The sequence below is a fragment of the Ctenocephalides felis genome, unplaced genomic scaffold, assembly GCF_003426905.1.
Source record: "Ctenocephalides felis isolate EL2017-DRISC unplaced genomic scaffold, ASM342690v1 CF-g0.4_SCAFFOLD_00006, whole genome shotgun sequence".
Classification (NCBI taxonomy): Eukaryota; Metazoa; Arthropoda; class Insecta; order Siphonaptera; family Pulicidae; genus Ctenocephalides; species Ctenocephalides felis.
Genome location: NW_020536160.1, coordinates 7,682 through 23,545, shown reverse-complemented (window position 1 = coordinate 23,545; position 15,864 = coordinate 7,682). Strand labels below are relative to the sequence as shown.

General features: G+C 32.0%; 1 protein-coding gene across 1 annotated transcript; it reads right to left on the bottom strand.

Annotated features, from left to right (window-relative positions):
* Window positions 1–14,570: 14,570 nt before the first annotated feature.
* On the bottom strand, window positions 14,571–15,587 carry LOC113368052. The gene is made up of 2 exons (XM_026609919.1): window positions 15,302–15,587; window positions 14,571–15,238 (listed from the first exon to the last, which is right to left on the bottom strand). The coding sequence occupies exons 1-2, from the start codon at window positions 15,585–15,587 to the stop codon at window positions 14,571–14,573; spliced, it is 954 nt and encodes a 317-aa protein (XP_026465704.1).
* Window positions 15,588–15,864: the final 277 nt, after the last annotated feature.

Here is a 15,864-nt window from a genome sequence, read left to right as displayed (position 1 = left end):
CCAAACTAACGGTTTGTGATCTGTAATTATATAAAATCGAACTCCATAAATATATGTTCTAAAATGCCTTACGGCCCACACGATTGCTAATAGTTCCTTTTCAATAGTCGAATAATTCTCTTCTGCCTTATTTAAAGTTCGACCATTGCGAATGTCCTTGGGACAAAATCGCCCCGAATGCTTTTCCGGAAGCATCTGTAGTAATATTGAAAGAAGCTTGAAAATTCGGATACTGTAATATAGGAGCAGTAGTCAAAAGATTTTTGAGAGTTATAAATGCATCCTGTTGAGCCGAAGACTAAATAAAATTAACATGTTTTTTTTAAGTTTAGAATGAATCTACGATAGTATCCAGCTAAACCTAAGAATGACTTAATATCCTTTGAATTTCTTGGGATTGGGAAATTAATTACTGAATCTATTTTGATAGGATCGGGTTTGATACCAGTAGGTGTAATTATGTGACCTAAATAGTATACCTCCTTATAGAAAAAATTACATTTTTGCGGTTGTAAGCGCAAATTACTAGCTCGTAGCCTTTCTAAAACTTCGCATATCTGTTTGTAATGTTCCTCTAACGTATTGGAATAAATGACGATATCGTCCAAATTAACGAAACACTTTGCAAACCAGACAAAACGGAATTCATAAGGCGTTGGAATGTCGCAGGGGCATTCTTTAGACCATATGGCATACGTTTGTATTGAAAGAAGACTGAGTTGAAAGAGCTGTCTTCTGTTTGTCACTCTCATTCATTGGAATCTGGTGAAAACCAGAAGCCAAATCAAGAGTAGAAAAATACTTCGAATTCCCTAATTGATCGAAAATATCAGAGATATTCGGCAAGGGAAAGGAATCTCCAACAGTAACTTCATTCAACTTTCTGAAATCAACTACAAGTCGCCACTTCAATGTGCCAGAGTCAGATTTTTTGGGCACCGAGAGTAAAAGCGCATTCCACGGACTATTACTTGGCTCAATAATATCGTTATTTAACAAATCTGAAACTTGATTACTTATTTCTTTCTTATGACAATCTGGTAAACGGTAAGGTTTTATATTTATAGGTGGGACATGTAGAGGAGTATTAATATTATATTCTACTGACGAAGTAAAAGGGAGCGTATCACCATCTACATAAGAAATATCATTATAACTTGAACAGATTCTATGTAAGTAATCACTTTCAGTCTCATTCAAAAGATCTGATTTTAGAAAATTGAAAATTTTTGGTATTCTGTCTGGATTGAAATTATTCGAAATTTGTCTATGATCTTCAAAAGAAGTGGAATTATCTAAAATTTTTGGTAAAACATTTATCTCGAAAATTGGCGTCTCTAACTCCACTTTACTATCGTTAGAATTGATGATATTAATTAAACAAGAATTATTTAGAGGTGATACTAATGTACTGGCTACAAAAATTCCTTTACTTATTTCAGATTTCTCAATCACACCTACAAAATTTGAATTTGTATTTATACGCACTACCGTTTCAGAACGTGGATTTGAATTAACAGAACTTAATTTTAGAGGCATTTGCGTTTTATTACTAAATTTTACACTAGATTCTGCAATATTAATCGATCCACCAAACTCTTGTTAGAAATCCATACCTAATATTCCATCGCTTTTAATAGGTAAACTATCCCTAACTATATGAAAATTATGCTTAACTACGCAGTCCCCTAATCTAAATCTAAATTGAGCCTTACCAATAGTAGTAACATCTGTACCTGATACTTCAGTTAATCTTAACTTATCTTCAAATTTATCTTTAATATCTACATCATCTATTACCTTGTAAATCTTAACTAAGCTAATTTCTGCACCCGTGTCTACTAATAAATTAATTCTACTATCCACAATATCTGGAGACTAAGTTTATGAATGCTAAATTACTGATCTTTTTTCTAAACATGATAAATGAGCTTCTTTATAAGCACTTGCCTTACTAGTACCAGGTTCTGGTTGTTTTGTCTTATCTACTACATTAATTTTAGATTTATTCTGCTCAACGTATATACGCTTTCTACAATGCCTAATTATATGTCCTATCTTCTTACAATAATTACATGATATTTCTGGTTCAATAAATTATGGACCCTGTTTCGGCACAAAGGTATAAGGACGTGAAATTTCTGGTGCTTTAAAATTAAAAGAATTGGCTAAAGCTTCTTCCTCTTTAGCCGCCTCTGCAGCTTCTTTGAAAGTTTGAAGATTCTTAGATTTTACTAAATATTTTAATGTTGGGTGAAGCTCTTCTTAAAAAACGCGTAAAGCTTGATTATGTAAAAGCTCATTACAATAGTCACTGGCAGCCGGATTTTTACTTCGCTTTACGGTAGCATCAATTAAATCTATAAGAATTTTTTCTAGTCTTAATTCAAAATCTCGTACACTTTCACGAGAGCTTTGTTTGCATTGATCGAACTGAACTTGTGAGGATGACACAGATTTTCGCTCTAAGTATAAATTCTGAAGGGTGGACTGAAGGTCCTCAAAACTAGAATTTTTTTTATATTGAACAGCCTGTAAAGCTTGACCCTCTAACTTTACGTGCGTAATGTAGTTTTATAAATTAGTGTTATTACTTTCTTCAATTTGCTCAAAAACAAAGGAACACGTTCTTAAAAATGTTGGAAGCTGTGATGGATCGCTTCCATCAAAACACTTAATCATTGATCTAGCTTCAGAAAGGGACAAGTAAGCCATTGTATGGTTTCTATCGACACAGAGAGGAATGGAAGGGTGTGAACTGTGAATTGGTAACGGATGAGTACACAAGAAATATTGATTTGATTACTAAAAATTGAGTCTAAAAGGTTAAGAGAATTTGCTGAATACTCTCTGTTGTGGTAGTCCGAAACCAGTAGTAGCCCTTCTGCTGCCTGGCATATATTCTGATATATCAGTCTGAGATATATATATATATATATATATATATATATATATATATCCCTAAATTACACAAAAAGATTAGTACTGCAAATTCTTAAATCTTATATAATCTAAAACAAAATTTCAAACTATAAAGATACAAAATTCAATTTTGTGAAAATACTACTTAGCCAATAAATTCTTAAATTTCAATATAAAATTATATATAAATTTGATATGAAACCTCGTAATATAAATTCTAAAATTTATAATTTCTATAGTTCTGTAATTTATATTCTAAAATTTTCTGTAATTCTGTAATTTATATTCTAAAATTTTTAAAATTCTGTAATTTATATTCTAAAAATTCTGTAATTTATATTCTAAAAATTTCTAAAATTCTGTAATTTATATTCTAAAATTTCCTGAATTTATAATATCTAAAATTTTCTGTAAATTTTTATTCTAAAATTTTCTGTAATTTAAAATATCTAAAATTTTCTGCATAATATCTAAACTTTGGATTCTAAAATTTTCTAATTTTTTTTAAAATTAAGGAAGGTTGAGGAAGGATTTCGCCTGAACGACATCTCCGATTTTGGCCGGTCGCGTAAATGCCTCCGATACAATTTTTTTTCCCCAAGAGGATTTTATCTCCCTATCCGTTAAAATTATTAGGACTTCATAGCGCGGGATTAATACTCTCTTAGAAATTTTTATCTTTATAAACTGTATTGAATTTAATACTTCCTTAGCTTTATGCCAAAATTTTATATGCTGTGATTGATTAGAAACAGCACAACGAAATAATTTACCTCTCCATTCACGCTCTCAAATAAACAGTCCATAAAAATAAAAAATTCTCCAGTTCCAAATGTTGTAGAACTTCCATTTGCTTCCAAGTAACCGGAGTTCTGTAAACCATCCTCATTGCGTTGGGAAAAAACTTGAGCTGCCAGGCTGAAATTCATCCGCTTCATCTTATTTTAATCGAGATGATGTTCAGTTAATGAAGAACATTTCCGGAACAATCTGCAATTTGCATCATAGTCATAATAGTTTACAATATCTTACCAGGAAGGCTCATATTCCTTCTCGTCTAAGTATGTAAACTTTACTTTATATTTTGCAAAATTATTGCGCATGCATTTTAATAAATGCGGAGGGTCAAACAACGGAATTATTTCGTGCCCATCAATTTCAAAACTCACTTCGTTCCAGTCTCTAGTTTTATAATCGTGTTCGGTGTCTTTCAATAACATATTAATAGCTTTACAGTTTGCGGAGTATTGGTCGCAAACTGTGGCTAAATTTTTAAATCAATACTAAATATTTTTCGAGAGATATCAACAATGAGACTTTTTAAATCTGAACTATTGACTCCACCAACTGAAAAGTAAAAAGCAACAGACTGCTTCCATCGATCTTTAATTTGCTTCAACATAAAAACTACTGCATGATCTGCAAGTAAAAGCTTCCAGCCATTTGCCTGTTGTTCAAATCCTATTATATGATCCTTTTTCTGATCATATGATAAATCAGAAGATAAAGATTTCTCGTCGAACATTAATATACAATATTTGCTGCAAATATCTTTTTTGCGAGAGATAGCAGCTTCTAATGATTGTAAAAGCTTATCGTTAATTCCAACATGTAATGGGATATGCGACAGTAAATTTCTTAAAAGTTTGAAGACTCGGCAATATAAATATTTGCCTCCAGAAATAGCAGGTCTTTGGCGACTTTTTATAAAATGTCAATGCGAGAATTTTATCTTCAAATGTGAATTTTCTTCCATTCGGCTTATTTTTGTATGTTCTCTCAATTGGCATTTTATGACTTGCCCTCAAATTTAACGTCGCTGGAATACAAGAGAATTTTTCAGCACATTTGATGCTCTGCTGAAATTTGTCCCGTAAATTTGTATTTTGTTTATTAATTCTTCGCACCCCTGTATCAAATTTTTTGATGTGTCATACATTTTATGGACTCGGGGGGTCAAGGCATTGCTGCGTTTTTGTTTGACACTCTGCAATAGTTTGTTTTTAAAAATACAAGTAATTAATATTATTGTAATTTTCAAATGCATATACCATTGCGAGAAACTGGTGTTCTTTGTCGCTTAGGGGTGCTCGAATTTATTTCGAATTAAATTTATTAAAATAAAAAAAATTACTCAAAAAAAATCTCACTGTGCATAATTACCTGTGGCCGGAATCTCTCTTATATGATAACAGCTCCCTTATGTCTTCCTTCATTTCATTAATTTCATATGATAATTTGGATAGAGTGTTGATGCTACTATCTAACTTGTCCTCTGCGACATATATATTGAGACGAATGAATTTTTTTATTGGAATTTAAAAGATTTTAATAAATAGTTTAAATATATAAATTTTAAATAATGTACCCGTCTCCATATTGGGACTCTCCTCTACTTTTCCATGTTCAATTTCACACATATATATATATATATATATATATATATATATATATATCACTTCTGCAATAAATATTAACATGAATGTTTTGTTGAATGCTATGATATAAAGATATTAAATAATATACCTTTCTCTATATTGGGGCTATCCTCTATTTGTTCGTTTTTCTCCTGTTCACCATCAACACAGGATGTGAACTCTGCCCTCGCTTCATATACTTTTATTAGTTTATAATTTGAAGATGTAGCTACACATCTCTTCGTGACAATTTTTGTATTTCACAGTATCAGGAAGGGGCTTACACCACTTAATCATTTTATGAACCTTCAATGGAGAATTATCTATTGGCCATAAATAGTTTGTTTTCTGGGCATTGAGAGCCCACGAACAAGGTATATGTCCACATTTATCCTCCTTATCGTAAATTATAACATCCTATGTAGGCTGCGTGTTTGGCGCGAACAATTTCATTATTTGTCCAAAATTCTACTGAAGATAAGTGAGACAATACTCTGATGACAAATTTTTTAATGGAAATCTTATCAAGGTAATACTTGCAATTAAAGTATTACCAGGTTGTAGTACCAGTGGTGCACCATGTAGAGAACTCAAAATCCAAAACATATCAATAGAATACTAGAATTGTAGAAGGCAACATCAAGTTATACATCTTGGATTTAAAGAATATGCAAATATTCTTATTTTCAAATTTTTTATTTCTATTTGGTAGAGTTTTGCATGCCAATCCACTACATAAAAAGCATAGATCGTGTTCTAGTAAATCTAGAAAATTGTTAGAATGTGACATTTTTTTAATTATTTTTTAAATCGTCCGAATGATATTGAGCTGTTTAGTTACGTGTGCACTATGTTACATATAATTTTATTTGCTCATGAGTTTCTTATTAAGCGAAAATAAATCTAAAAAAAATCAAACGCGTTAGTATCAGTATATGTAATTTATTGTAAATTTGTCGGTAGTTTTCTTGAATTGTGATTTTTTTCGAAATCAATGATAATAAAACTAAATAATGTGTGATTTAGTGTTTGAATATGTAAAATTAGTTAAAATATTTAGCAGTCACGAAGAAACTTTATTTGTTGAATGCTAACAAAACAAATTTGGAAATAAAATAAATAATTAAGAAAAGAAAATAAAATTAATAATACAGAAAATTATAGGAAATGTTAAGATAATAGATTATGGTAAAGGAGTATTATAAATGGAATGAAACATTATTTCGTACATAAAACGAGAGATAATGGCCGAATTGAAGTAAAAGCACTGTTATTGAGGTTCAACAATAACTAACGATAATATAATAACGAAATTGCGAATCTATTGGAACCAGAACAACTAAGTATTTTTGGAAGTGAAACAAAATAGTGAGCAATATGATTAATATTTACTATAATGACTCATTTATTTCAATATGACAGACGATATGAATATTTGAAGGGAGCATAGGTTTGCTTCTACGTAAAATAACATGAGCATATAACATGTCATGGAAGGAATTAACTTTGATTGAGACAAATGCATAACACGATTATTTAGTGTATAATACACGGTATATCATATACAATTTTGATTTCGATAGTGTCAGTAATTATGATTTATTTATATTACAATTTTCTTGGTCTATTTGTTGAAAAATCACACATGACAATGAAAAAGGAAGTTTGATTTATAATGATCATTGTGATGGCAATGATTTGATGGCTTTATTGTGCCAAACTATTTGAAACATCCAAATAGAAGTTAGTTCCAATCCAGCCAAAGACATTCATGTCTTTACGATTGTGAAGTACTCAAAGTAGTTTTCAACCAAATAGAAGAAACCGCCCTGGATTTACATTATTAATCAAATATCAAATTTGAAGCGGATGCAAAGTATGAATACTTCATACTTTATACTTCAACATTTTTTTAATTTAATTTTGGATCTATTTGGCTATTAGATTATTTTTCTTCGAGGATCAATACCGAATGCTAATAAAATGATATCTATAGTTCAGTCACAGAAGGAATTTTTACACATTTAATAATTTTGAGATATTTAGAAAATGTGTCATCACAATAAATAGTATTAGCTTGAAGATTCTTCATCGCCATGCATAATTAATCAGAAACAGTTTTAATTTGTACGGATTTCTTAATCATGGATCAAATGGTATAACTGACCTTAGTTTAGTCAAAGAAGGAAGTGACATCACAATAAATAATATTCGCTCAAAGGTTCAAATCAAGAGGATTGCTTTAATTTGTACGCAAATCGTAACCATGTATAAAATGCTATAATCCATTGGCAAACGAAGATATTTCAATACTTATATAAATTATTCAAGGTCGTGAAGATTGATTTGTCCAATTCAATTGTGATTGTAAAATCTTGGCACCTTCGACTGACTTAACTGATCTCTGGTAAAAGTTCTTCCCAATCTTTACCAAATCACTTATGTATCTACTAAGTTTGTTAAATTGATATAAAAAGGAAATTGAAACATGTTATGCAGCCTGGATATTTAAGAAAAAGTAGTATAGAGTAAAATCGATTTGCACTCGAAATCGATATTAAAAATTTGTATTGATATTTGCAAATATTAAGAAATTCTTGAAGAGAATAATCATTTTTTAATGCAATAGGCTACATTTAACTAATTTTAAATATTCAACGATCAACACATGTAACTTGTAGGATAAACTGGTAAGATATACTAAAATTTTCTTTGTTTTTCACTAAACTTACAATTGGAAAACTACAAACGCTTGAATACATTTCTACAATACATTAAATGTGATAACTTTAAAATGAATGTAAAATTATATTGATCATTAATAATATAATTATAGTTACTAATAGCACATACTATCGCTATAATAAAAGTAAAACATGTTTCTTATAATTTTAGTTCCATTTTTTTATTTTGCCACTATATTAAAGCTATACATATTTAATTTAAGATTTATTTTTGAACATACAAGAGACTGCGTATTTTATAATTGGTTAAGTTTTTATTCCTTTACTAGAAACGAAAATACTTCATTTGTATTTTTTAGTTCCATATACGTTTCAATGTTTGTTATGCTCAAATTTTCGATCCATATTTTATCTAAGTATGCTTTTTCATGTCGTTGTTTGTACCATGTACACTCAAGTTGAATATTTTATTTTTTATATATACGATTTTTAAATTTCGGAAAAAGGAATGTCTTCCACATGTGCACCACGTTTTTTTCAATTTCATTCGAATTTTTGGATAAAAATTTTTCTTTCATTTCACTATTGAATTCTTGGATAAAAAATCGGAGTCTGTCATGCGCATCTAACAAGGTAACCATCAGGTTTACTCTTCTGGGATTTTCATGAAATTTCGCATGGTTGTAGGGTTGATGGTCAAACCGAACACCTTTAAATATTAGAGTCCTATGGGAAGCGGTTTAATTAAAAAAATTAAATAAAAATTGATTAAAACTGCTAAAAACGCGCTAAGCGCTATGTCTACGCGCGTTGCGCTTTGTATCAATGTGTCGAGATAGTCGAGTGGTTTGCGGCGCTTACTCTCAACTTTTTGTTCGAGGCCTAGGCTCACAGTCGCCTAGGTACTACACAAATATCTGAAATTTATAAATAGTAGATATTTATGAAAGCATTCTGAAAATAAATACATTTGCATTGCATATTGATAAAATAAAATAAAACATTTTTTTTTATAAATGATATGTATTCAAACTAATATAATGTCAAACATAAATAAACTTCAGGGCTTACAATTTGCTAGATGATATTTATCATAAAAGCATGAAAAACATAAAAATATATTGCAGTGCGCACACTTTAAAAATGCTGCTGTGTTACATAAGAGCAAATTGTAAGCTCTGAAGTTTGATTTTATATTATTTTATATTATTATTTATTTATGTTTGATATTATATTAGTTTAAATACAGTTTTTACATTTACCTCAAGAACGATTGTTAACAATTGCAAAAAGTAGACTGAAAACGTTATCGAACTAATATCAAACACAACATTATTACTTTATATTTATAGTTATTTATTAATATTTATCACTAATTCAATTATTAATAAGATAAATGTGAAAAATGTGCCAAATAAACACTGGCAGACCCGCGATTAATTTATTAAAAAAAAACACTACTTTCACTAGGTCGACCCAATATCAAACACAACATTATTACTTTATATTCATAGTTATTTATTATTATTCATCACTTATTTAGTTATTAATAAGATAAATGTAAAAACTGTGCCAAATAAACACTGGCAAGCCCGCGACTAATTTATCAAAAAAAAACACAACTTTCAGTATGTCGATCGTTTGGGTATTCTTCGAGAGAACCTCTAATTACTTTTTTTCAACTTTTCAATACAATAATTAATGAATATTCACTTTTTTCAACTTTTTAATACAATAATTGATAAATATTTGCAATGATTTGCACTATTTCAACATATCTTCGAACATATTTTGACACTGCAGATTATGTCGGTTGGTATCCATGTACTATGACATATGTAAAAATACTTGATTGTAGACTAAGGATTTTTATGTCAAACAAAGATAATGCGAAATAAATAAAATTTAATTGAATAAATTATTATATTGTAATCATTTTCATAAAAAATTAGGTTTTAAATGTTGGCCACGCCTTCGCCGATAGGCCACGCCCACGAAACTGTCAAATACCTGGGCCTGCCAGTTGTGAGTCTGCCAATTATATACTAAGCAAACTAGTGCACTCGAATATATGTTTGCATATTACAATTGAATGTTTCAGCGACGTACAATTTATCATTCTTTAAAACACTGAGATAATATTGTTTTCGAAATTAATGTGGATGTTTCGAAGAGCCATTTCTATTTTGTTATCATGCCAGCCTTCGTATAAGGCGCTCCGACGGAACTGATGTTACCGGTATACATATTTTTTTTCGGTTTCTCTAGTGAAACGCATTCTTTTCAACATTTAAAATATTGCTTTGTCCAGCGGCCTGCAGCATTTGCGTCCTAAAAGCATGCTCTTTAATTTATTGATATTGATACCTTTCTATAAACATAGTTCAAAAATGACTCTCACATAGTATTGCACGAATTATTAATTTGGTGTTGAAAGCGATTGTATGCTTTTGAGTATTTTGAACTTTTGGATTAAATGCCCTTTTCCAGCTTCTTGATACATGCCATGAACAAAGTAAATGGTTGTTTGTCGAAGTCATGACAGATGACCATGCATTGTAATACGCAGGTGCATCATCAGACATAAAAGTTAAGATGGCAATTTTTTTTTTTACTTTACTACTATTGAACTACAAATTTTCTCAAAAAATAATTTAAATACAGTCTTGTCTTGCCGATTGGTGAAACAAAATGCTACGGGATAACCTACCCCAAACTCACCAATCACAAGAAGAGTATGCAGGTTAAATCAATAAGAATTTGCTTCATGAGATCTATCTATGCATGTTTTATCATGTCTATATTCATTTAAAATAGTAGCCTGCACTATAGTCATTATGACCATAAAAAGATCATCTTCTTCTAGTACATCATGTTCTACGTTTTATTATTATTATCTATATGGGTAGGGTATGGTAGCACTGCTTTGCATTTTATATTTCGAACATCTTTCTTGGTGATTATTGAGCCCTCAATGGAAAAATTTCTTCATATGCTGCATTTTGAATACTGATGATAATTTTATTATCCGAAACTCCTGCTATAACTTAATAATAGTGGCGTATTTTCGAAATTTATTCTATAAATTGGGAACAATTTCCCTCATATCTTTCCATGATTCTATGGTGTTGCTTTCTATAGGCGTGACTGGTTCATTTAGATATAAATCTATTTCATCACGTCTTTTATTTCCTTTTTTTCTCTGACGCTATTTTTTATGTAACTGCCAAAAGTCGAAACTATCTGGCGTGGCATCAATATCTAAACTTGTAGTAGAACTGTTCAAACAAATTTGATTTCTCAATGCATTTATTGAATTTGAAGTAGCATTGGTGTTTTCTTTGCGATGTAGTGAAAAGAATCTATTGAAAAATTGATAAGAATAAATAATAATTAAGACACAATCACTATGAATCACTTACTTTCTATTCGTGTCAATCTTTCCATCAAAGCCTCTACATGCAAAGCCTCTGTCTGAGTGCCTTGATCAACAGTGTGTTGTTCTATAGTTATGGCCTGCTTCTTCCTTGCCATCTGCCGGTAATCTAAGATTGAATTAAATTTTGTGTCGGCTGCAAGAACATTAGTCAAATATATTCATTTTAATATGATACAAAGAATTTTATGAAAGTAACTATTTACAATAATCTTCCTTTTCCTGAATCTCATCTTCAAACACCCTTTTGGTCCTCTTAAGGTGACCCCTTCCTCGCGGCTCATCACTTTGAGAAGCTTCACTATGCCGTTGCCGCTCTTCTGGCTTTTTCATATGAAGCTAAGAATTCAAAGCAAATGAATATCACATTGGTATAATAAAAATGCTTCCTTTAAATTACTCAGTTTATTTTAAATGTTAATTGGTTCACGGTTCAGGAAGAAGATAGTTATTTTACATAGCTTTAACATAAACATAAATATAACATGGCGGATACATAGTTTGAGTAGGGGAAGAGTATTGCCAACGTCACTGATAGTAATGGCGGGACATTTGAATTACAAATATATATAACATTACATTTGACATTACATAAGAAAAAATGTGACAAACAATTTTGTCAATGCTCCGGGGCGATGCTTGCATCCAGATTATAATAATTAACATAACAAAATATTTGAGTGGACCGTATAATATATAGATAGATAATATAACAATTACTGAAAACTGAAATGAAAACATTTCTTACCAGTTATGTTAATCTAAAATGAAAATGACAATATTAATCATATAACAAACATTGCCTAATAAAACAAACCATAGTGCAACTGCAAAACTTAATACTAAATATATATACAAAGGAGATAATAGAAAATTATTAAGTAACAAAAAAATGCAATTAATTACAAGGTAAAGGTACAATCTTTGTTATTGGACGTGTAATCCAGTAGGAGTTTTTACAATAACGACTCGTACCTTTTCATCACGTCCTGGTTTAGTTTCCAAAATTCGACCAGTAGGCCAATTCAAAGGCGGACTATTATCTTCCTTAATTAGTACTATGGAGTCAATTAAAATATTGGATCGAGCCTGAGACCATTTTGCCTCTTCTGCAAATTACTTAAATATTGTTTGGACCAAGATGTACAAAATTGGTTCCTCATCGCTGCCATTTGCTTGAACAACTTTAAGATGGATCTGGAAGTGCTGTGATTGCTTCACCTATTAAGAAATGACCTGGACTTATATATATGAAACATCTCAGTTATCATCCGTGAATGATAACAATGGTCTGGAGTTCTGAATTGCCTCGATCTGTGCCAATACAGTGAGGTATTCTTCGTACGTGAAGTAATGCGATCCTAACACCCTACGAATATGGTGTTTCATTTGTTTAATGGAACCCTCCCATAACCTTCCGGAGTGAGGTGCATAAGACGGAGTAAATTTCCATATTATTCCTAACTGAGATGCAGCTGTTACCAAACCTTGTCTAGTCATATCCAATTTAAAATACCTATATAACTCCTTCAACTCGTTGTTGGCTCCTACGAAATTCTTCCCATTGTCACTATGTATGATAGAACAACAACCCCTACGAAAAATGAACCGTCTCAACGCAGCTAAAAAGGCATCAGTTGAGAGGCTAGAAACTAATTCTATATGGATTGCCTTGGTCACCTTACATACAAATAACGAAATATAGGCCTTAACTCGAGGAGCCTTCCTTAAACGACTTGATCTCAACAATATTGGATCAGCAAAATCTACCCCAACTACCTTAAATGGGCGATGTTGAGTGATCCAATCTGTTGGGAGACTACCCATCAGTTGACTAGCAGCAGCCTTAAAACGAGCACACTTACAACAATTATGAATAATTTGCTTTAAGGCGTTACGACCATTAATTGGCCAATAATTCGCCTGTTAGTGTGAGCTGCCCTTCTAATTCTTCTAATTTTGACGCGGTTTAACTCGACCAGTACTCGGTCACATTACCGGAGTTTTAGATTTTGATAATACTCCTCCAGGGTGTTTTGCGTATAATCTGGAAAACGCAAATTCTCTTCGGCATTACTAATCAGCATTGCCCGATTTCCTTTCTGTTGGTAATCTATTCTATCTATGCAAACGAACTTTAGTAATTTCAATTGCAACCAAGCATGCATTCGATTAAATTCTGAAACATCATCATCTAAATTATGATCTACCGGCATTATATCATCCGGGTTCATCAGGACTGGATAGTAAGGAACGTTTCTCCATCTACAGCCTGGAATTGGGTTTGACGCATAAAAGTTGCGTCTGATGTTTTGGATTGTTGCTCCATTGGTCAGACTAACAACCACCTCTCTTAAATTGTGGTATCTCACTTTTCCCGGCATTGGGATAATCTGATTCAACCTTACATTTCCCAGAACGGTTTGAGTCCCTGCATGCAACAGTCGCTCATGCTCTGACTTTAAAAACATACGAACAATTACGTGTTTTTTGTGTAAAATAATGGGGTGTTTCTGGTCAAAAGAGATGTTTGCATGTTCCAATCTCTCAATCCACCTACACGCAACACGCCGTCAGCATCCCTAAATGGGTTTAACGATTTCAACTTCAGATTTGAGACCTTATCTGTCTCTAAATCTTCATCACTAGTTATAGAGAATGTTTCTAACTGGACCAAATAAAATATCCTACGTGTTGCAAACTGAATCTCAAATGCTGACAACGGATCACAAAGAGTTCTGCGCTTTTTCCTCCTTCTGAGACAATATGCGACAATCCTAACAAGCTTGCTAAACTTGGATATCCTATCTGCCAAAGACTTTAGAGCAATACCGATATCATCATCATCCTCAGTATTCGAAACAGCACAAAGTACCCGTCTTTCCGGCAGATTATCTATTGGTGGATCACAAAACCTATTTGGCCAATTTTCTCTGGTGCTACAAAGCCAAGATGGCCCGTGCAACCACAGATCACAGCTCAACAAATCATTAGCAATTCTAACACCTCTTGACACAATGTCTGCAGAGTTATCCTTGCTAGATACATGCTTCCACATAACTGCTGGAGTTAATTCTAAAATTTGCGACACTCTATTGGAAACAAACATTTTCAACTGTGAGGGTTCTGTACGCAGCCACGCAATAACAATACTAGAATCAGAAATGATTCGTTAATCTTCACAACACCATTAGCCATAACATGCCTATATAATTTTGCCAATAACAACGCTGCTAACAATTCTAACCGAAGAAGTGTCACTTGTTTTAACGGAGCAACCTTAGATTTAGAACATATTAGATGGCAGGAAATACTACCATCTTCATTAGTCGCCCGTAAATAAATACAAGTTCCATAAGCTAGTAATGAAGCGTCCGCAAAATCGTGACACTCTATGCATACAGGAATCTGCTTGAAAAGACAACGCGGAACACACAAATCTTCCAAACACGAAAGATGATGTCTGAAATCGTTCCAGCTATCCTGTAATTCATCTGGCAGGGCGTCTTCCCAATCTAAATTGCATTTCCATAATTCCTGCATTATCAATTTCGCTGTTATGGTAATCGGAGAAATGAGTCGTCCAATAGGATCATATATTTTAGCTATGGTAGAAAGCACAGATCTTTTAGTGTCTGCAGAAGTGATAAAAATATTGGAATAAGAGATTTTGAAAATATCATCAACTTGATTCCTTGATAAATCTAATGTTTTTACAGTATTATTTTGTTCAGAAAAGTCTGTGGCTGACAAATTTTGTTGTTCCTTAGGAACATTACCTAACAACGAAAGACTATTACTTGACTACTTGTGTAACTGAAAACAACTTAGCTTCAACAGACTACAGACCTCCGATTTCAGCTGCCCTAGTTCCTGCTCTGACGATGCATCTGTAATTATGTCATCGACATAACAGTCCCTATCTAAAGTCTGCGAAGCTAGTGGATACTTGACAGAATTTTCTTCTGACAACATCTTTAAACAACGCATGGCCAAGTACGGTGCACATAAAGTGCCATATATAACTGTGTTCAACTTACAAATGTCAAGCCTTTTCTGAGGAGAATCTCTCCAAATAATTAATTGTGAATTAGCATCTGCATCCCTAACCTTAATTTGCCTATACATCTTAACAATGTCAGCGACAAAAACATACAAGTGACACCTGAAGCGAATCAAAATCGAAAACAAATCTTGTTGTAGTTTTGGACCTGTATGCATGACATTATTAAGCGACAAACCTGTGTAAGTTTTGCAAGAAGCATCAAAAACGACACGAATTTTATTAAAATTGCCATCCTTGAAAACCGAGTGATGATGTAAAAAATACTACATCAAAATCTTCTCCTGTAAGAGATGTAAGTTCGGCATGACCTAACTTTACATACTCATTAATAAAATTGGA

Coding starts and splice junctions, on each gene's coding strand:
- LOC113368052 (XM_026609919.1), bottom strand. CDS start 15,587: ATGTATAGGCAAATTAAGGTTAGGGATGCAGATGCTAATTCACAATTA. Junction 15,239..15,301: donor GCTGAAATCGGAGGTCTGTA/GTCTGTTGAAGC, acceptor TTTCGTTGTTAG/GTAATGTTCCTAAGGAACAA.